The sequence below is a fragment of the Esox lucius genome, chromosome 13 (assembly GCF_011004845.1).
Source record: "Esox lucius isolate fEsoLuc1 chromosome 13, fEsoLuc1.pri, whole genome shotgun sequence".
Lineage (NCBI taxonomy): Eukaryota > Metazoa > Chordata > Actinopteri > Esociformes > Esocidae > Esox > Esox lucius.
This window is the reverse complement of record NC_047581.1, coordinates 17,901,673-17,920,030: the sequence shown is the minus strand read 5'-3', so window position 1 is coordinate 17,920,030 and position 18,358 is coordinate 17,901,673. Positions and strand designations below refer to the sequence as shown.

The 18,358-nt window shown below is 41.4% G+C and overlaps 1 protein-coding gene across 2 annotated transcripts; it reads left to right on the top strand.

Annotated features, from left to right (window-relative positions):
* Window positions 1-241: 241 nt before the first annotated feature.
* On the top strand, window positions 242-17,989 carry rab11fip1a (RAB11 family interacting protein 1 (class I) a). 2 transcript variants are annotated; one of them, XM_010876398.4, is made up of 6 exons: window positions 242-1,131; window positions 6,104-6,543; window positions 6,657-7,560; window positions 12,347-14,299; window positions 16,138-16,243; window positions 16,334-17,989. In XM_010876398.4, exons 1-6 carry the CDS (start codon window positions 782-784, stop codon window positions 16,538-16,540), a joined length of 3,960 nt encoding a protein of 1,319 aa, XP_010874700.2. In that variant the 5' UTR covers window positions 242-781; the 3' UTR covers window positions 16,541-17,989. The 2 variants fall into 2 exon arrangements, with proteins under 2 accessions (XP_010874700.2, XP_012992138.2); XM_013136684.4 differs by lacking the exon at window positions 12,347-14,299.
* The last annotated feature ends 369 nt before the right edge of the window (window positions 17,990-18,358 follow it).

Genomic DNA, 18,358 nt, shown 5'->3' with positions numbered 1-18,358 from the left:
CATGCGTAGAAATACAATACAGAACAAGATTCACCATTGACGTTGTATTCATTCTATATGCATGGTAGTACTATTTTATTCTATTTGGCCACGTTTGGTAGAATAATTGTGTGTATCGTTAAAAAACTGCGTAATTCACGTTACTATGGCACCAGCGCCACTGTCCAATCACTGAAGGCCTTTAACAAATCTAACCAATCATTTAGGAATGTGGCAGGTTATGGGCGGGAAGAATGGTTAATGAGGAAGTTTATTGTTCAACAAAGAAGAAAGTCTTAACACGTACAAAGCGGCTATGAGAAGCAAGTATTACAGTCAGTTCATGGTCTTCGTGATAATAACAGAGTTATTGCTATGAGAAAGCATAATATGTAATGCTTATATTAGAAAATGTTACAGTATACGATATAGTTCTTGTCGAACGTTTGAGTTAAATTGGGGAGATACGTACGTTAGCCGTATTTTGGCTAGTTAGCTAACATTGTACTAGCAAGTTCCTAACTACGTCATTTCAAACGTTTGTTAAAACCAGTAGTTACACTAGTTAACGTTAATTAGGAAGGACAGACACCTGTATTGCATTAGCTAATTGAGCCTAACATACGTTTGGCATTTCAGACTCTGCGTGGCATAACCCCGTACGGAGTCAGTACAGTTGGGAGGAGTGTCAGGTGTTACAACATCTTCAGCTAGATATTCAGTCATCATTGCCGAGGACAACACGCTAAAGTTACCGGTAGTAACTAACGTCTGACCTGTAACACTTATAAAGTTTTGAAGAATGTCTTTGGCTGACCAAAGCCAGCAGTGGTATCCCACAAGCGTACAGGTAACGGTGTTTCAAGCCAGGAATTTGAGGATTAAAGGCAAGAATGGAACCAACGATGCCTATGCCATCATGCAGGTGGCCAAAGACAAGTTTTCAACCTCGGTTGCCGAAAAATGTATTGCACCTGTATGGAAGGAAGAGGCAACGTTTGACCTGCCGCTATTCCACCATGGCAATGCTGAACGTTGCACTTTGTATGTAATAATAATGCACCGGGCTCTAGTGGGACTGGACAAGCTTCTGGGACAAGCTGTGGTCAACCTCCTGGAACTTCACGATAACAAAAGCCGCAAGAAAACTGAGTAAGCATTGGTCATTTTCATGTATGTTCAGTGTTTCCTCATCCAGAAAGCCATGTAACAAGAATGGTGTTTTTGTGACTGACAGGATGTTGTTTCTTTCCACCAGCCTAGTAAAACTTAAAATACATAAAGTTTTTCTAGTTTTTTTGTCGAGTTCAGTTCATCTTGAGTTTGGCTTTTTATACACTGGGACCTGGAGTCTGATGGATTTCTTTCATGATTTATTCTTGTCAAACAGCATGTATTTTAGTAAAGATTCACCCTGTGAGAACGCCATCCCAGACGAAGTGATTTGGTTAGGTTGGGTTAAATTTAATATTTGCCTAGTGTTTATATTCCTGCCATTCTTTCAAGGTTATTTATAGCATAGGGTTAATTACATCACAATGTGTTTGGCTTTGATCAATGGATGGTATTCACATCAGGTTGGGATTGGCTCATCAAGGGTGTAGCGAAATTCATAACCAGACATTAGTTATTCAATATACATACCCATAAGTGTTTAACAGCTGTTTGTTGTTATATATTAGAGACATGAAACAACAGGGATGCAATTGGACCAAGATTGTACTATTCAAAGATTAGCCTTCGTTCTTCAATTTGACCTTTGCCATTTAGTACACATGCCTATCCTGAAGTAATTTAGGGAAGTGAGTGACTAATAGTCCTATGGTTGTTCTCTGTAGAGGCTGTACCAAGTGCTGCCTTTTTTTACAGTACTTGAATTACCTCATTATTGTATTATCTTAAACCTTATCTTGCGATTACTCATTTACCATAGCTGATTCCAAAATTCTCGGCCTTTCCCTCTCACTTGCTTATTGTTAATGTTCTTTCTAGTAGTGTATGACATTGGATTATGTTCCTTCATTATAGAGTTAATAGGTCAGATTTTGACAGGGTTGTGTTATGCACCCTCCTGAAAAACAATTAAAATAATCCTACAATAATCAAATGTATACCAGGCTTGTGTAATGGTACTGATGCCAGAGTCTTCCAAAACAACATGAAGCGAATGTTGAGCTAAAATATTAGAATAAAGTTTTTCAATACAGAAATGTGGACCAGTGAATATATGAATGCACCTGTATACTTGCATGTATAAGCTGACTTTATAAAAACACAGGGTCTTAGAATTTTCACCTTGGAAATGTTAATTCGTATGTAAATTATTTTGGACATTTGTCTCTGTATAGGCTACTTTCTGTCGCTTTAACTCACTGTCATACTGCTTTGCATTCTATTTTTCTTTTACTTTTCTTAAAATGTCCTTGTCTGTTAAACCTCCCTATATCCCTATCTTGAGCTTATTCTGTATTTCTTATGTGATTATGGTATTTGTTTTGTATAAACAGAACAGCTTAATGTTTTTTCACTTCAATAAGATTTATTGTGGAGGCAGTCAGCATCGCTTGCCATTTCTTTGTTGATTTATGATGTATTAATTTGAGTTCACGTGCAAACTGTTAAAAGCCTCCATACAGTGCTGTACAGGTTCAATGTTTATACTGTTACAACCCTACATATACCCAACTATACATTTTGAGCCCTTCCCTTGCACATTCTACTAGCCCATATATTGTTTTTATAATGTTTTCCTGAGGTTAATAGTCTGAATACCACTAACTGTATGCTTTTGAACATGAAGGAAGCCTGGTAAGTACTGTAAGACACAATACACCTGTAGTATGCAGTATGATCTAAAATCACAAACGGCAAGCAATATGTTGAAGCACAGTCATTAGGAAACATTTGTAGGAAATACTGATTATGATGAGTATTCAACTTTTTTATAGTGTGAAAGGGGTTCCAGAAGATGGCCAATCCTCTTATGACTGCTTGGTGGGGATTATAAGAACGTGAACTTTTTAAGGCCACTTTGTTAATGATATTCATGTTGTGAGTGGGTTATAAAATACAAATGGGCTGTGGATATCGACAGCATGTCTTCAGGCAGAAACTAGATGAGTTACGCATCCTGGTGTAATTTTGATAGGGACAACTAGCAGTTATCAGGCAAGGTAGTTGAGACGTACTGTGGCTCAGGTCCTACTAAGAGCCAACAGGACATCTGAAAGTTAAACCTGACAGGACTGACTGACCTTTGCCCCCTGGATGCATTTATAGACCCTTTCTTTTTAGGGCTTCCAAAAAATTAAAAAAAAAGGTTGTCAATAAACAAGTCCGTAATGTTTAGTCTGTTAGTTATTTGCTGATTGACATTGATACATCTCAGGGAAGTCTGCCTCCAGAAAGGAAACCAGTTCAACAAGAGAGACTACTCCTATGTTAGGGTGTGCTGTTTCACTGTAAACACTGGCTGGGTTTCCAAATGGGTACTCGTGTTCTCACTTCTCCCGTCCAGCCGAAGGTGAATTTCCAAGCACACCGGAAAGCATACTTTGTAGTACAGGAGAACACAGAACACCTGTGTTAAATCTGCTTAAAATGTGCTTGTGGAAAGGACTGCATCAGCACAGTTAGGTGCAGTTGGCATCATTATGACATCTAGTTACATACACTTGTTTGTTGGTATGCTAGCTACTTAGGATGCATCTTCATGCCATCTCATACCAGTGTCAGCAATAGAGCACACGTTTTGTTTGCACTTGTCATTGCTTTGTGCTCTGCCATGATGAATGACAATGTGCTACATGCTATAGATGTAACACAAGTATGCAATATGAGCTGCAGCCGTGTGTGTATCAGTGTCATATCAACTCCTAGTTAATCTTTTATGCATTGTGTCACTAGTGGTCCTGTGACAATTCAGACAGACCAGCAATGGTTGCCTTGGGCTGTAGCTGTCCTGAGCTTTGAACTTGTACTTTTTAGGAAATGCCCATGCTACCACTGCTCCTCTTAAATACAAGGAGCCTGCAGTGCTATAAAGTTAAAATCCTAGATCATTTTACAAACTGTGCACCCTATCAAGCTGTATAACACCAAGTCGGTTACATTTCAAGGATATCAATCTGTCCTGTTAGGAAGCATAAGCAGTTTATAAGCATAATCAATGTCGCCTGTTTTTGTGCAAATGAAAGTGACAACATGTGCAATGGAGAGGATACAGCAAGACAACCCCCAAAAAGGGAATGGTTTTGCAGGTGGTGGCCAGAGGCAATTGCTCTCTCGTTATCCTTCCTGACTGATTCTTCTCTGGTTTTGCTGGTGTCCTTGTCACTACGGGAAGCATGAGGCAGTACCTGCAGCTCATTCAGGTTACCCAGGTAGTCCAGCTCCTCCAGGATGGCACATTCATACATGCCGTTGCAAGGTTTGCTGTGTCTCCCAGTACAGTCTCAAGAGCAGGGAGGAGATGCCAGGAGATGGGCTGTTACGCAAGCAGGGCTGGACAGGGCCGTAGAAGGGCATCAACCCAGCAGCAGGACAGGTATCTGCTCCTTTGTGCGTGGAGGAATAGGCATGAGGGCCCGACGTCCTGTAGTGGGACCTGTGCTCACAGCCCAGCGCCATGCACCTCGATTGGCTTTCCCCAGGGAACACCAGAATTGGCAAGTCCACCATATACGCCTTGTTCTCTTTACGGACTAGAATAGGTTCACCCTGAGTGTAAGACGTGAAAGAGTCTGGAGATGCTGTGGTGAAAGTTATGTTGCCTGAAACATCATCCAGCATTACCTGTTTGGTGGTGGGTCAATGATGGTCAGGGGAGGCTTATCCTTGGAGGGTCGCACAGACCTCCACATGCTAGCCGGTGGTACCCTGACTGCTGTTAGGTACCAGAATAATATCCTCAGACACATCGTCAGATCTTAGGCTGGTGCACTGGGTTCCTCCTGCTGCAGGACAATGCCCATACTCATGTGGCTAGATTGTTCTTGGATGTTCATTGACTGGCCCTCACGTTCCCCTGACCTGAATCCCATCGAGAGACTCTGGGTCAGTGATTTCCCCCACGCGCCATGGTAAAACACAGATTTGCTAGCGGTTACCATGCTAGTTAATTTTGTTCATCCAACCTGAATAGCGGTGTTAAAATAAAGTATATAAATTGTTTAAAATTTTAATTTATTAGAATGTGTTTTTTTTGTTGTGTTGAAATATTTTAATCCGTTGCAGCAAAAGAGGGAGGGGGATCAGGGACATTAGCGTTAGGTAACTTCAGCAGTTCTGTTAAGTCTGAATTAAATAGTTGTTCTGTACCTAAACCGTATTAATTGTGAGAAACAGATTAGTAGCGTACCAGGGCAGCAAGGGGGGGGGGGGGGTATGGAGTTAATGGAAGCGGAATAAAGGAGAGAAGGACAAAGAGGGAGAGGAGGGAATTGGAAAAGGAGACAGGAGGGAATAGGAGGAGAGGTGAGAGGAAGAAAGGAAAGAGATGGCGCAAACCGAGGAGGGCATCTAGCTACGTGTTGTTCCCCTCCCTCAACCCCCCCCATCAATGCGCTCAACTGTAGGAATATTATTTTCAAAAAGCCCCACTCAACAACCGCTGCCGCCAAGTAGCGCCACACTGTCGGAGCTCACTGATCCAGCCCCCCCCCCCCCACCACCCCCAAATGGTTTTTGTAATTACAATGTACAGTGAAGATTTTGATCTTAAATATATTTTCTTCCCTGCGATCTGATTTGATTTAAGTGTTCCCCCTTTTTTTTTTTTTTTTTGGAGCAGTGTACAAGGGATTGAATACTTTCTAGAGCAATTGCTTGTTTTATCATGGTTGTGGAACAGGCTCCCCAGAACACATTTCTTTTCTGCAGTGTGGACTCAACAAGGAAGAATTGTGGGCAGGGCAAAGGCAGAACTGTCTGCTTTATTGGGCTTGATGTACCCTGTAGTTGCTGGAACAATTGCATGTCAGTCATTGAAAACATTTTGCTTGGATGCCAGTCCATTTTAAATAATATTGCTCTGATAATTTATTTTTATGTTTTGTGTGTGATTGTTCTTTGATACTTATTTAATAGTAGTACCTAATATGTTGTCTGTCTTCTACTCTTTCAGTTGGTACAAACTGCTGGACAAGAATGGGAAGGAGGACAAAGTCAGAGGGGAGGTTATGTTAGACATTCAGTTCATGAGAAACAACTTGTCAGCCAGCATGTTTGACCTATCCCTGCAAGACAAACCACGCTCCCGCCTTGGAATGCTCAGGGACAAAGTCCGTGGCAAGAAGAAGGATAGCTTTTCTGACTCCGCCTCTGCGATATTGCCTTCGTCTAGCCGGGTACTGACTGACAGCGATGGAGAGGGTGACTCCCACTCTGTGTGTTCGGAGTCCCCTGGGGCCAAGAAGAAATCCAAGCTCAAATCCATCTTTGCCCATAAATCTAATCTGCAACGTAATGTCTCTCAGTCCATGTCAACACTAGGCACTCTTCCTGAGAAGAACATGTCCCTAAGTGGCAGTCGCTCCTCTGGCCTCAATGTGGATTCTCCTGATGGTGAGCTCCTTTTTAATTCAGCTTTTGAAATCATTTACTCAGCTGTGCTTGGTATTTGAGTAATATTTTACATTTGATTTGCTGATCTTGTAACCTCATTCTTCTACCTACAGTCAAAAAGAAGTTCAAGTTCTTGGGCCACAAGCGCACGGGTAGCAATGACAGCAAGGTGTCCATAGGACCTTTCTCTCTCCTCGGTAGATCCAAGCAGAAAGATGACCCAAACAGCACGTGCATCAACGGCAACCATGTGTATGCTGAGGAGGTCGAGCCCAAGTCTGGATCCACCCTCAGCCTCAGCAGCTCTGGTCAGGGCTCTGTGGAGGATGTACGCAACCGGAGGCACCCTTCTGATGCCTCTATAGAATCCCTCAAGGGCCTCTCTGTCCCCTCTTACAAGAAAGATTCTGAAGATGGGGATAGCGCTCTACTGGAGCAACGTCGCCTTCATGAGGAGGAAGAAAAGAGACTGGCAGAGGCAAAACACAAAGTGCAGCTCAAGATACTGCAGGAGGAGGAAGAGGAGAAACACAAGCAACAGGCCAAGCAGGAGATGAGAAGGTTCCAGGAGGATGAGGCGAAAAGAAAGATGCAGCGGGAAGAGGAAGAAAAGAGGCGATGTGAGGCAGAGGAGCTTCGTAGACTGGGGGAGGAGCAGAGGCAGCAAGAAGAGGCAAAGAGAACAGAGGAGCAGAAGCGACAAGAAGAGGCCTCTGTGTCTGAGAGGCTGTCCTCTCTATTTGGTATGATCAGGAAGAAGGAGGAGAAGAAAGATAACTCAGTGGCGGAGAGACCCAACCAAGGTCTGAAACACTCTACAGATTTGGAGGTTCTTGCGCCTCCCCATTCTACCAACCCATTTGAGGAGATCCCTCTCAGTTCAGAGCCTCCAAAAAATTTGGAGAAGAGCCTGGGGGACCAGCAGAAGGGTGTTCACAGCCCCAACACAGCCCCGACTAGTGCTGCAGTCTTCCTCAACTCCAACCGTACTGCCAAGGTGTCTGCTGTCAAGCCAAGGTAGGTGTCATATGGTCTTGTTTTTTTGTTCTACACTGCCCAAACAAAGAAAAGGCATGCAATGTGCGCTGTCGGTCCAGTGTGTCATAAACTGCAGTAAAAGGCCTCACAAATGTTCCATGTGCATATAAAGCTTTCATTTTTATGCACAAAATGGTTGACCTCCCTGTTAGCATTTATCCTTTATCAAACAAGTGTCATATCAAGAAGTTAATATAAAACTGCAAGGTCATTACAGAGGTGCAGCTTGTGCTCAGGGAAATTATTGGCCATTACTTTCTAGTCCAATTTGCAGTTTTTTCATAACACAATGCCACTGCAATAGGCATGTTGAGTGCAGCATTGTCCATCCGGGCTGTTGCCAGAAAAGTGACTGTTCATTTCTCTACCAAAACCGTCCTCAACTGCGGACCGTGTTTACCCACGCCTGGCAAGGGACTCCACATGGCTACTTCAATCAATAACATTTAAGTCCTTGTTACATCAGTTGTCACAGTGCTTTTACAGACACTCAGCCTGAAACACCAAAGAGCAAGCTACAAGAGTTAATGCTCAGTGGCTAGGAAAAACGCCGCTGTAGGGTCCAAACTTAGGAAGATACCTAGAGAGGAACCTAAGGACTCTAAGGGGTGGCCAGTCCTGGTGAAGATTATAAGAGTACATGTATTTTTTGGGCCACGTCAATGTTTTTGCATGATCAGCAGACAAGCTGGTCAATAAATCCAAATGGGCTGTGACCAGAGTTCCCAAACCGAATCCACCTAGCTGCACAACCAGGTGGACAGGGCCAGTCAGGTGGGGTCTGCTCTGAGTGTTACCCACAGGCTAATCTTAATCATAGGTTTTTGCAGTGTTAAAACTAGGGACTGAGACATGGCTGGACACTCCCTGCCTCGTCTGAGGGGTTGGGGTGTAGTAGCTAAGATCAAGACAGGACAGATTTGACCAGAGTGCCCCTGCACAATTATATAGCTGTGTAAAACTAGGAGCTAAAATGGGGGGTCTACAGACACTGGCCTTGTCCAAAGACTTTGGGAACATTTTCCCCCGTCCTGAGGATGGCATGGTTACTGGGAGGCATCCTCCCCTTGTTCCAGGCTAGAGGACTGCCCTCCCAGAGGAACACACTGCCACCACCAGGCTTAAGTTAACAATAGATTGTTGGAGTGCCTAGGAACTACCTTAACTACACGCTTTTAGATTTTTGAGCCGGTTCGTGTAGCCTATGCGGCCTGGCTGTGCGGGCATTTGCGTCGCTCTGCGGACCTTAAGCAGACTCATTTGACATTGTATAAATCAGCCTTAAGTCGGGGTGCTGGACACTCCGCGACAAGATTAAGCCTGTGACTCCGCCCCCAAATGGTGTCGGACATGCTGTTTTATGATCTACAATTTTGGCCAGATTCTTCATTTTAGGCTCAACCGATGGATTGGATGTTGTTAGTGTGGCATGGTATAATTAATCAGGAATGCCCAAGGGGGTGTTGTATTTGGACAATAAGCCACGGCTGGAAGTACAGTACATTGTGTCGGTAACCGGTTTATAATTGCAGTGAATCTGTGAATGTATTCTGCAACGCTAATTTACTGTAACATGTCTGGTCATGTTTGTTATTGGCTTTTTCTTATTGGAGGATGTGTTCTTATGAACATCCTGTAAGGGACATCACTAGTACAAATCATGTAATTGGTATCAATAGGAAGAGCCCTAAAGGATTGGTTTCTGTGAAAATACGCAGAGGCGAGATTTTGGGAAGGACGCATTTGAGTTTCCTATTCAGGAAATCCCTTCAAGATTCACAATTTCAAGATTTTCTTTTGAACCAAAACAACCTTGGCCTGATCATGTTCTTCAATCCTTTAGTTATTTAATCTTTACGGCACAGTACTCTTATATTGGGCCCAGGACATTTTGTGTGAAAATTAAATAAAATAAATAGGATGAAAAGGAAGGTTTTGAGTGAGGAACAGAAGGGTTAAAATTAAGAGCCTACTGCAAATTGAATGATTCTGTTCCTCACTCAACTTTCCTTTTCAACTTTTTTGGAAAGGAAAGAAAAGGGTGCAGTGGTCTCTTAATTTTTTCCGGAGCTGTATGTGCTTAAGCTAAAACAATTGATTTTAAACAATTGGTCTGGAGTCTGATTTACAATCAATGACTTAACTGCAATAACTAAATTATCATCGCCAAACTAAAATCCTCAGAACAAATTTCTTGTTCTGATGGAGTTTTTAATGGTTTTAATTGTGCATCTTTTTTTTGATCTACAGCCTATTATAATGAAAATAAACTTCTACAAATGAACAACTAACATTGTTTTAAACCTTTTGTTTAGGCAAACTAATTGTAGTTCTGGAGTTAAAGTTCTCTTATCAAATTACATAGGTTATGTTCACTAATAATAGGGATTTACTTTTATTCGATGCCTGCCCATACATACATCTGTAAGGTCCCTCCAGTGATAAAGACAGATTAAACTGTAAAGACCAGGAAGTGTTTTTTTTTTTTTAGAAAGTGTTAATCTACCAATTATTGAGATTCTTTTAAAATGGCAACAGTTGTTGCAAACTGAGAAATGAGAATGGATTAATCCCATTATATTGACTCTACAATACTGACCTAATTTGACTATAAAAATTATACAAATTGGCTATACAGACATTGTTCGAAACCCGTATATATGCAACAAGACAACATAATACTGCAAAAATGATGTTAATCCAAAACAACATATTAGAGTATATTATTTTCACGTATGGTTCTGGATGCATAATTTATTTGGTTGTTATTGGCATAGACTGGGGCGTAATTTTTTATGTACCTCCACATTTTGTGGTGCTGTAGATTGAATTTATAATTGACTACATAACTTTTTGCCATCCATCTGCACACCATTCCCCATAATGACATAGTGAAAACACATTTGTGTAAATTTTTTACATTACACTACTGATCCATAGAATGGCAAAATGCCTCCCTATATACTGTATTTTAAGCAGTTCTAGCATCATGTTTGTTTTAACAGGCCTCTAGTTTGACAAATTGACTGGACTTTTCTATTGTTGCCTAATGTCGCCCTCTACTGGACTGCATGTGCACAACACTCAATATTGTAAGAAAAGTCACACATTTTGGCATACTTATTTGAATTACTCATTTATGGACTAATATTAAAATTGTTTTAGGAATATTGTGACAATCTCACTATGTTCACTGCTGTCAATGTGCTATTCTGATAAATAATTAGAAAATTATCTTCCACACTTTGCCTGAGCTTATAATACTGGCATTGTGCTGTTTTTCCTAATTAACCCTTAATTCCTAATTAATCATTCTTTTAAACCGCTCACTGGTATGCTATTTACATTGTTAAGTTGTGTTAACTTTGTTTTGTGGGTTGTCAATTATTTAGCCCTCTTTTTCACACAAACCAACAAATTTTCCTTTTTCTGTCTTTACAAACGTTGATGTGCGTTGAGGCAAAGACCAAGCTTACACAGTAACTAATAGTTATGTACACAGTAACCAATGAGGGAGACATTGAGGTTTACCTGTTTAATGTTTTGTTTTTTGTGGTTATTGTTCATTATCGTCTGTGCTGTAACTGTAAATTTGCTTTAAATAAGATGGGCCGTTGCCACTGGTACTGTGGTAATGGACTGTTGACCCAACAAAATGTATGGAATGCCTGTCTTCGCTTGTTAACAATCTTATTGACAGCAGTAGAATAGAACTTAATTATCTGACGTGAACATTATATTCCATAGGGGTTGCACTCCTTTTTTTTTTTTATGGACATGTCACCATGATTCACCCTATATCATGCAGTGGACCTTCACCTTCAGCAAATGCCTTTTTCCTTTTGTTATTAGCTTAAGGTTCTAAGAAGGCTTGGCCGACATGAGCATGGGTCACAAATCTATCACTTGATAGACCTGTCTGGCTTGTTTGTTTGCGGTGCCGGTTGGTCTGTAGTGTGGAATCTGGGTGTGTCTGACACTGGGTGGTATGATGTCTAACAGGTTTGGGGAGATGATGTGAGCTTGCACAGGATGACTAACTATATTGTGACTGTCTGTTGGGGCCAACAGGCTTTGTTTTCCACCTGTCTTGGGTTTTGGTTTCTGGATTTGTTGTTGCTAATTTGTTCCTAATGGTGAGTTAATTGTGACCGCTCTTTCCTCCTAAAAACATTTCTAAGTTGGATCTGCCTTTAGATTTTATTTTCAACTAAAATGCCAGGCTGAATTACCCTAGTATTTGTGTATGGGCCTTTTGCTACAGGTGGATATACCATTTTAATGTAATATTTGATATTAGGCTATGAGAACTGTTGAAGTGTTGTCATTGGTTATGTAAGTTAGAGCTATTGTATGGGGACTCTTGTTCTAAAGTGGGGAACCATATTTTCTCAGCTTTGGATATAATAGGAGAACCTCCTTTTTCTCATACTGTACTTGGGTTGTTCTTTAGTTTTCAAATCAAAATAACAGGAGACCTTTCAAACATTAGGCCAGAAAATGTTTTGATTTAATATTCTCAATGTCCTGTCCTGAGTGGTCATTATCTTGCTGAACTGAATAGTGTAAACAACTTCTAGCATAGGGTTACATTTTAAGCAGACAAACTGGATAGAACACCTCTATCGTTCTTTACCTTCAAGTTTGGTTACATCACCAGAAAGCCTAAATCGTGATTGAATTTAGCTCTAATGGGCAGGCTTGTACACATGGTTTAATGTGTCTGACACTGACCCTCCAGGCTTTTGTTTTTACTTCTTGGCAGATTGGTGGAGTCTCTAAAGCAGCCTGAAACCCCTGACCTAGACTCCTATAGTCAGGAATATTCCTTCCAGTCCTGCGCAGAATCCCCTCTCTCTAGCGTCCCCTCCGAATCTCCTGACATGTTCTCCAACCTTCACTCCTCCCTGGCTCCTCCTAAAGCAAGGAAGAGTAGCTCTACATCCTCCACCAGCAGCGCTGAGAACCTGAATGCCATAGGATCTTCACCCGACAGGCCTGACAAGAAGCGACGAGCTCCTCTGCCCCCCAGCCCATTTGAGCCAAAAAGCCATGAAAACCCCAATTCAGACTCCAGAATTGTCTTATCTAAGTCTTCAGATGGAAATGGACATCTTGTTGCAATGAATGAGGTTGATTCCAAAAGGCAGCCTCTACATCTTCCTGACTATGATAGCCTGTTTCCACAGAAGAGGCATGGTATACAAGGACAGGTTCGATGGGACAATGTCATTGCAGAGGTGAATCGAAGACAGAAGGAATATACACCCCAGCTCATTGGTGAAGAAATGAGTGTGGATGGACCGGACCTCGACTCTCCAACCCCTCTACACAATAACAAATATACCTACTTCCCGGATAGCGGCGCTGAACCCCTAAAGCAGCAATCGTCACAAGTTCAGAGAATTCAATCTGTGTCTTCAAGAGTGAGTACTGACAGTTTTCCAGTTGTCATCCCACCTTCCAATCCTGTACCCAAAGCCTCCCATAGATTAGTGGGAGACTCCAATACAAAGCAAGACCAGAGCACTTCACAGTCTGAGAGAAACCGCATCTTGGCCACCAATTCCTTGGTCTCATCAAATCCCATGGTTCACAGCCGAGACGTACCCTTTACAAAACCTTTGGAGGATGCAAGAAAGGTGTTAAACGTATCCGTTGCTTCAACCAGTGACCGCAAATCTGATGTGCCATTAGAACAGCCGTCTAGACCTACACTAAGGGAGAGGACCAAAGTTCTGCCAAACCTTCCCAATGAGATCCCCATAGCCAAACCCAGACAAAGGATAGTCCACAAAGAGTCAGTGAGACAAGCAGCACCTGAGCCAGTCCTGGCAGAGTGTACAACTGTACAGCAAAAGAACAGAATTGCGAAGAGGGCAATCTCAACTTCAGATATCAGGGAAATAAGAGGGAATTGTCCAGAAATGAAGAACACAGAGGTTACCGCAACCGGTGTAAAGCCACCCTCATCTGTTTTTACAGAAAGAAACTTGAAGAAAGATAACCTGGTGCCCCTTACAATGGCGAAGTTTGTTAAGCCTGACCCCTTTCCTATGGTTGAAATCCTGCATAAAGACCCATTTGCCCATCCTGAGCGCTGCCCCCCTGGAGATGACGTGTCCACTGAGGGATCCCAGACTGACACCCTTGAAGAACAAGGAATTACAACAGATGAATTGGACATTTCTTTAGTGTCTAATAATCCAACAGACCTGCTCTCCAATTGTAATGTCAGTGATTCAGAAAAACATCCTGAGGAACTCCGTCCTGCATTTCTAAGAGGTTTTTCGCAAAGAAAGAAAAAAGCTGCACCTTCACCTCCAAGTAATTTGAGCAAAAAAGGAGCCATGGGAAAGCGTGAGCTGAATCAAGACCAGGCACCCAGTGAAGACAAGACCTTCATGTCAGCCCCAACAGAATCTGTCATACTGGAGTACCCAGCTGAAAATACTAGTCAGAGTAATCGATATGTTCGAGAAAAGGTGGAAACTGAAGCCAAGGAAGAGAAGTGGGTAGAAGACCCTTTTACCACCTCGTCCCACATGTCTGCTGTCCCAACATCTGCTGAGCCCTCCCAGACTTTTGTGGGTGTGCCCAGCCCCCAGACAGTGGCTGGGGGAAAGGCCCTGCTACGGGCTTGGATCTCACCCTCTGAGACGCAGACGGTCACTGTGCTAGGTAGCAGTGGAGGTGGGCCAGCCTCAACGCTGCGCAGGTGAGCCTTAACTCACTGGGCATAACTAGAGCTAGGGGTGTGCATGTTTACTGTATACATCTGGTCCTTTTTCAATAACCTTTCAGCTTGATGGTGTAAAGGGTTTCTATTTGGCTGGTTGTTCCTGCAGTAGAGAGAGGTTGGGTTGATTCCTCTTGTTGAGTATTCAACGTGAAGTTCTGATTTAGTTGGATTTGTTTGCCTCGGAGGAGGCATTCCTTCTCCCATTCAGAGTTAAATACAGGTCTGGCTGTTTTGGTGTTCCTCTAAAGATAAAAGAAATTAAGTAGCTCTATTGGACACCTATAGGCCCTTGTGCTTGTTTTGGTGTGAGTGATGCGCATGGATTATCCGTCACTGGTTTTAAACTACATATACCAACTACAGACACTTATCTGCGCATTTTAACACCTTTCACATTTGCCATTGTCAACTCTTTTTGCCCACTCTTTCAAATTGTTTATGGTTTTGTCTATTTTCCAGTCTTTCTCTGGTAAATAACTGTAGTTTTTAAATGTATTAGTTGTGCAAGGCTTATAGGTTGCTGTTTATGCCATAAGAATTGTTCTAAAAGCCTATTTGTTAAATTTCATTATGGAACTCCAACTAGTTCGTTTTTCAAAATAGTTAAATTTTTCTAAACTCTTCATACGGTAGGTACAACAGCTGTCTGTGGACTAAACTGTGGACAGTTTAGTCCACAGACAGCAAACCTGTGACACAATGCCTTCAATTACCCAATTTTTCAAAATTCTGCAGTCCATTTTGCACGTTTATTTATACGTTTCAAAACTGTTATGTTAAAATTTTAAACAATGCAAGTGGATAAGTTTCTACTGAAAGTTTATACAAAGTTGGCCATTAAATCTGCAGAATACATAGTTTAGGTTTTTTTCCTAAGTGTATTGCCAGAGAAGACCAGATGCGATGTGGATGAGAACTTGAGGTTGATGAGGGTCATGGCCAAGAGGCGCACCGCTCCTGTGCTTTTCATATCCATTCATTTCCACCACTCAGTCAACCATTATCAGCACTCCATGTTAGAACATGGTACAATTAGTTGATTTAAGTGTACCACAAACTCCAGGTGAAGTGAGATCAACCTGTACCGGCTGCAGTAGACTAGCAAAGTCCAGTGTGCTCAAAGCTTTCTGTCTGCAGACTACCAATTCAACTGTAGCTAGCATGTTTGCTTGTTGCTAAGTTGCTTTTTGCTGTAGACTGCTTGTGTGTGCTGTCTGAACACCTGCTGTTTTTCAAGATTTGACAACTCACTCATGGGAAGTGTGATGGCGCTTAAAATGACCAATCAAAGGTCCTGAGCAAATGGCACAACTTGTCTGTGTTGTCTTTAATGGCATCAATGTCTTTGGACAGCAGATATTTGGAAGGAGAACAAAAACAATCTGTTTTCAACAACTTACGATTAATGGTCATATGTCTCCGACGGAGTGAGGTCACTTAGACAAGGTGACATCACTTGGAGAACAGAATGTTTTTGGAGAAGCTTAGCAATTGGTTCACTGTAGTGCACTTTAGTTAGGGATATTATGGGTAAAGCACTTATGTTTAGTGTTTTGTCGCATCCTTTACATAACTGCTTGAAGTCGGGGGTACCTTTGACTACCCAATGCTGGGTGTCTTCGCTGTTAATGCTCTGCCAGTCCTGATGCACATGACAGACTCCATTTGGAAATACACTTCAGAGAATATACGTTTGAACCTCATAGTGATTGATTTCAAATCAACGTTTTGAAATCGAGCAAAGAAAAAGTGATTATCTTAGGGGAAATGTTCTCCTTAGCCTTAATGTTTTCTTTGAAATCTTCTCTTTCCAGGCCTCACCCAGTGAAGCCTATGAGCTCTATGGACAGCCAGGCTCCCATCAGCACAGCTGTAGTTAGAGACATGAAGGTATCTGATGGCTCCCTGGGGAAAATAAAGGTATGTGGATGTTTATCATCACACAATCAGGTGCTTTTGAATGCCAACCAATGAAACACTTCGTAACCCTCTTGGCGTTATTCTCCTCAGGTACCCGGCGTGGTGGAGACTGGGCCCTACACACAGTTGACCCAGGAGGAGCTGATCACACTGGTGGTGAAGCAGCAAACAGAGCTTTCCAAGAAGGACACAAAGATTATTGAGCTGGAGGAGTACATAGACAACCTGCTAGTGCGTGTAATTGAGGAGAAGCCCAGCATCTTGCTTGGTCTTAATTCTGCCAAGCAGGCACTGTAAGGTGTGAGTGGATGAGGGAACGGTTGGTTTGAAGGAAAGAGGCTTCCTCGCAAACATTCCTTTTTAGTCAGGGTGTTAGTTGGTTTGTACATGGGTTTTATGTTGCTGTCACTGTGTTGGATCAAACTATCTCTTTTGGTCTCCTTTCCTTGGAGCATAAGCACTTTGAGTATCTTTGACTCCTCATGAAGAGAAACAGTCTCTGGTTTTTCTTTTGGAATGCTGGAATGCTTTTTTTTCTACAACTATAACAATAGACTAGGACTCCAGTGAACTACATGTCAATCATCAGATATTAAACAAACACACACTTTAAAAAAGGATTTCACAATGACTACCTTGTTACAACACTATGGTACGGTTTCCCTTGTATCCTCTCGGTATATGCATCTCGTCATTTCTTTGATACTTTAATTTATAAGCCCTAGTTTACTCTGACTGGGACGTGTAGCCTAGTTATGTTCATGTCATACCTTAAATGTCTCTGGCCAGGCCTTTGAACAGTGATTCCATTGTGCCTACGATTCAGTGGATTTGGTTATACTTTGGGTTCTAATTATCCCAAAGACTTAACACAGCACTTTTATTTCATGATTTAACCTTAGCTTCTTTAATTGATTTCTAAGGTTATTCTTCTTAATGTAATTCTGAGTTAATTTAATACTGTAGTTAGAGGGATTATTGAACCTGTGTGATAAGGCTCACACATGGTTTGATTAGAAACACTCAACTAAGGCAAGAAACGAGACATACTTTTTCTTATTACAGTTGTTTGTGCTACTATCTTTATTTTATGCGTGGTACCCCATAGATGAGAATGCAAGCCATGTAATCAAGTTCTGAAGCAATACTGTGGATTTGATCATGTTTATCAATAGAGGTGCCTGCAATTACTTTATAATGTATTATTATTACCTACTAGTTACTTTGTACTCACTTGACTGTGCAGAGCAGGTTTTCTTTCTATTGTGAAAATATTTATGCAAATGTCAGTGAACAAACTCAAATATTTATGCAATTTTAACCAAGACTTCAAATCAAACTTCAGTTTCCAATATGTTTTTCAATATAATGACATGCATTTAATTTTTTTGTTGTTGATGGTTGAATTGAACATGTCAATGTTAGCATAAATGCCTTTTCTCTAAGCAGTAGGCTTTGACACTGAGATTAGCCTTACAACTTCTATAAATCTTGTTTCTGAATGTTGTCTACTCTTATCTTACTCTTATCAAATATGCCTTTGTGCAATATCATGGCAATAAGATCTAAAATAATTCATTAATGTCTGTGCCTTCAGGAATATTATACCTAAGAATGTATGTTTTGTGATTACTGTAAGTCTGGTTTCCTTAATGTTAACAACATTTTTGTATGTCCTCTTGTTAAATTAAATGCAGTGTATACACTATTTAATCTTTTCAACTGAAATAAAGGTCTATAAATCAGTCTTGTGTATGCCATCTTGATACAAAAGGGTTATAATCTACTGACAGTGAAATTATGAATGCTCACTGGATAAGACTCCGTCTGTAATTCGAGGCTTCATTACTGTTCTTCTAGCACCAGGATATTATGCTAGCGGCGCTAACTCAGATTTTCCTTTTCAAAATAAAAGCCATCATTGGAATAAATAAGGCAATATGGTTCATCTGAACTGTCACTCTAGTCTGTCATTTTCTGTTCCGATGTTGTTCTTGTCTGTTCTTTTTTACAGTCTAGATTAACTGTATTGCCTTAAATTTCAATGGTGTCTTATTGTGATAAAGAAAATTTGTGCTGCCAGCATAATATTCTATTGTTTGGCCATCACTATGT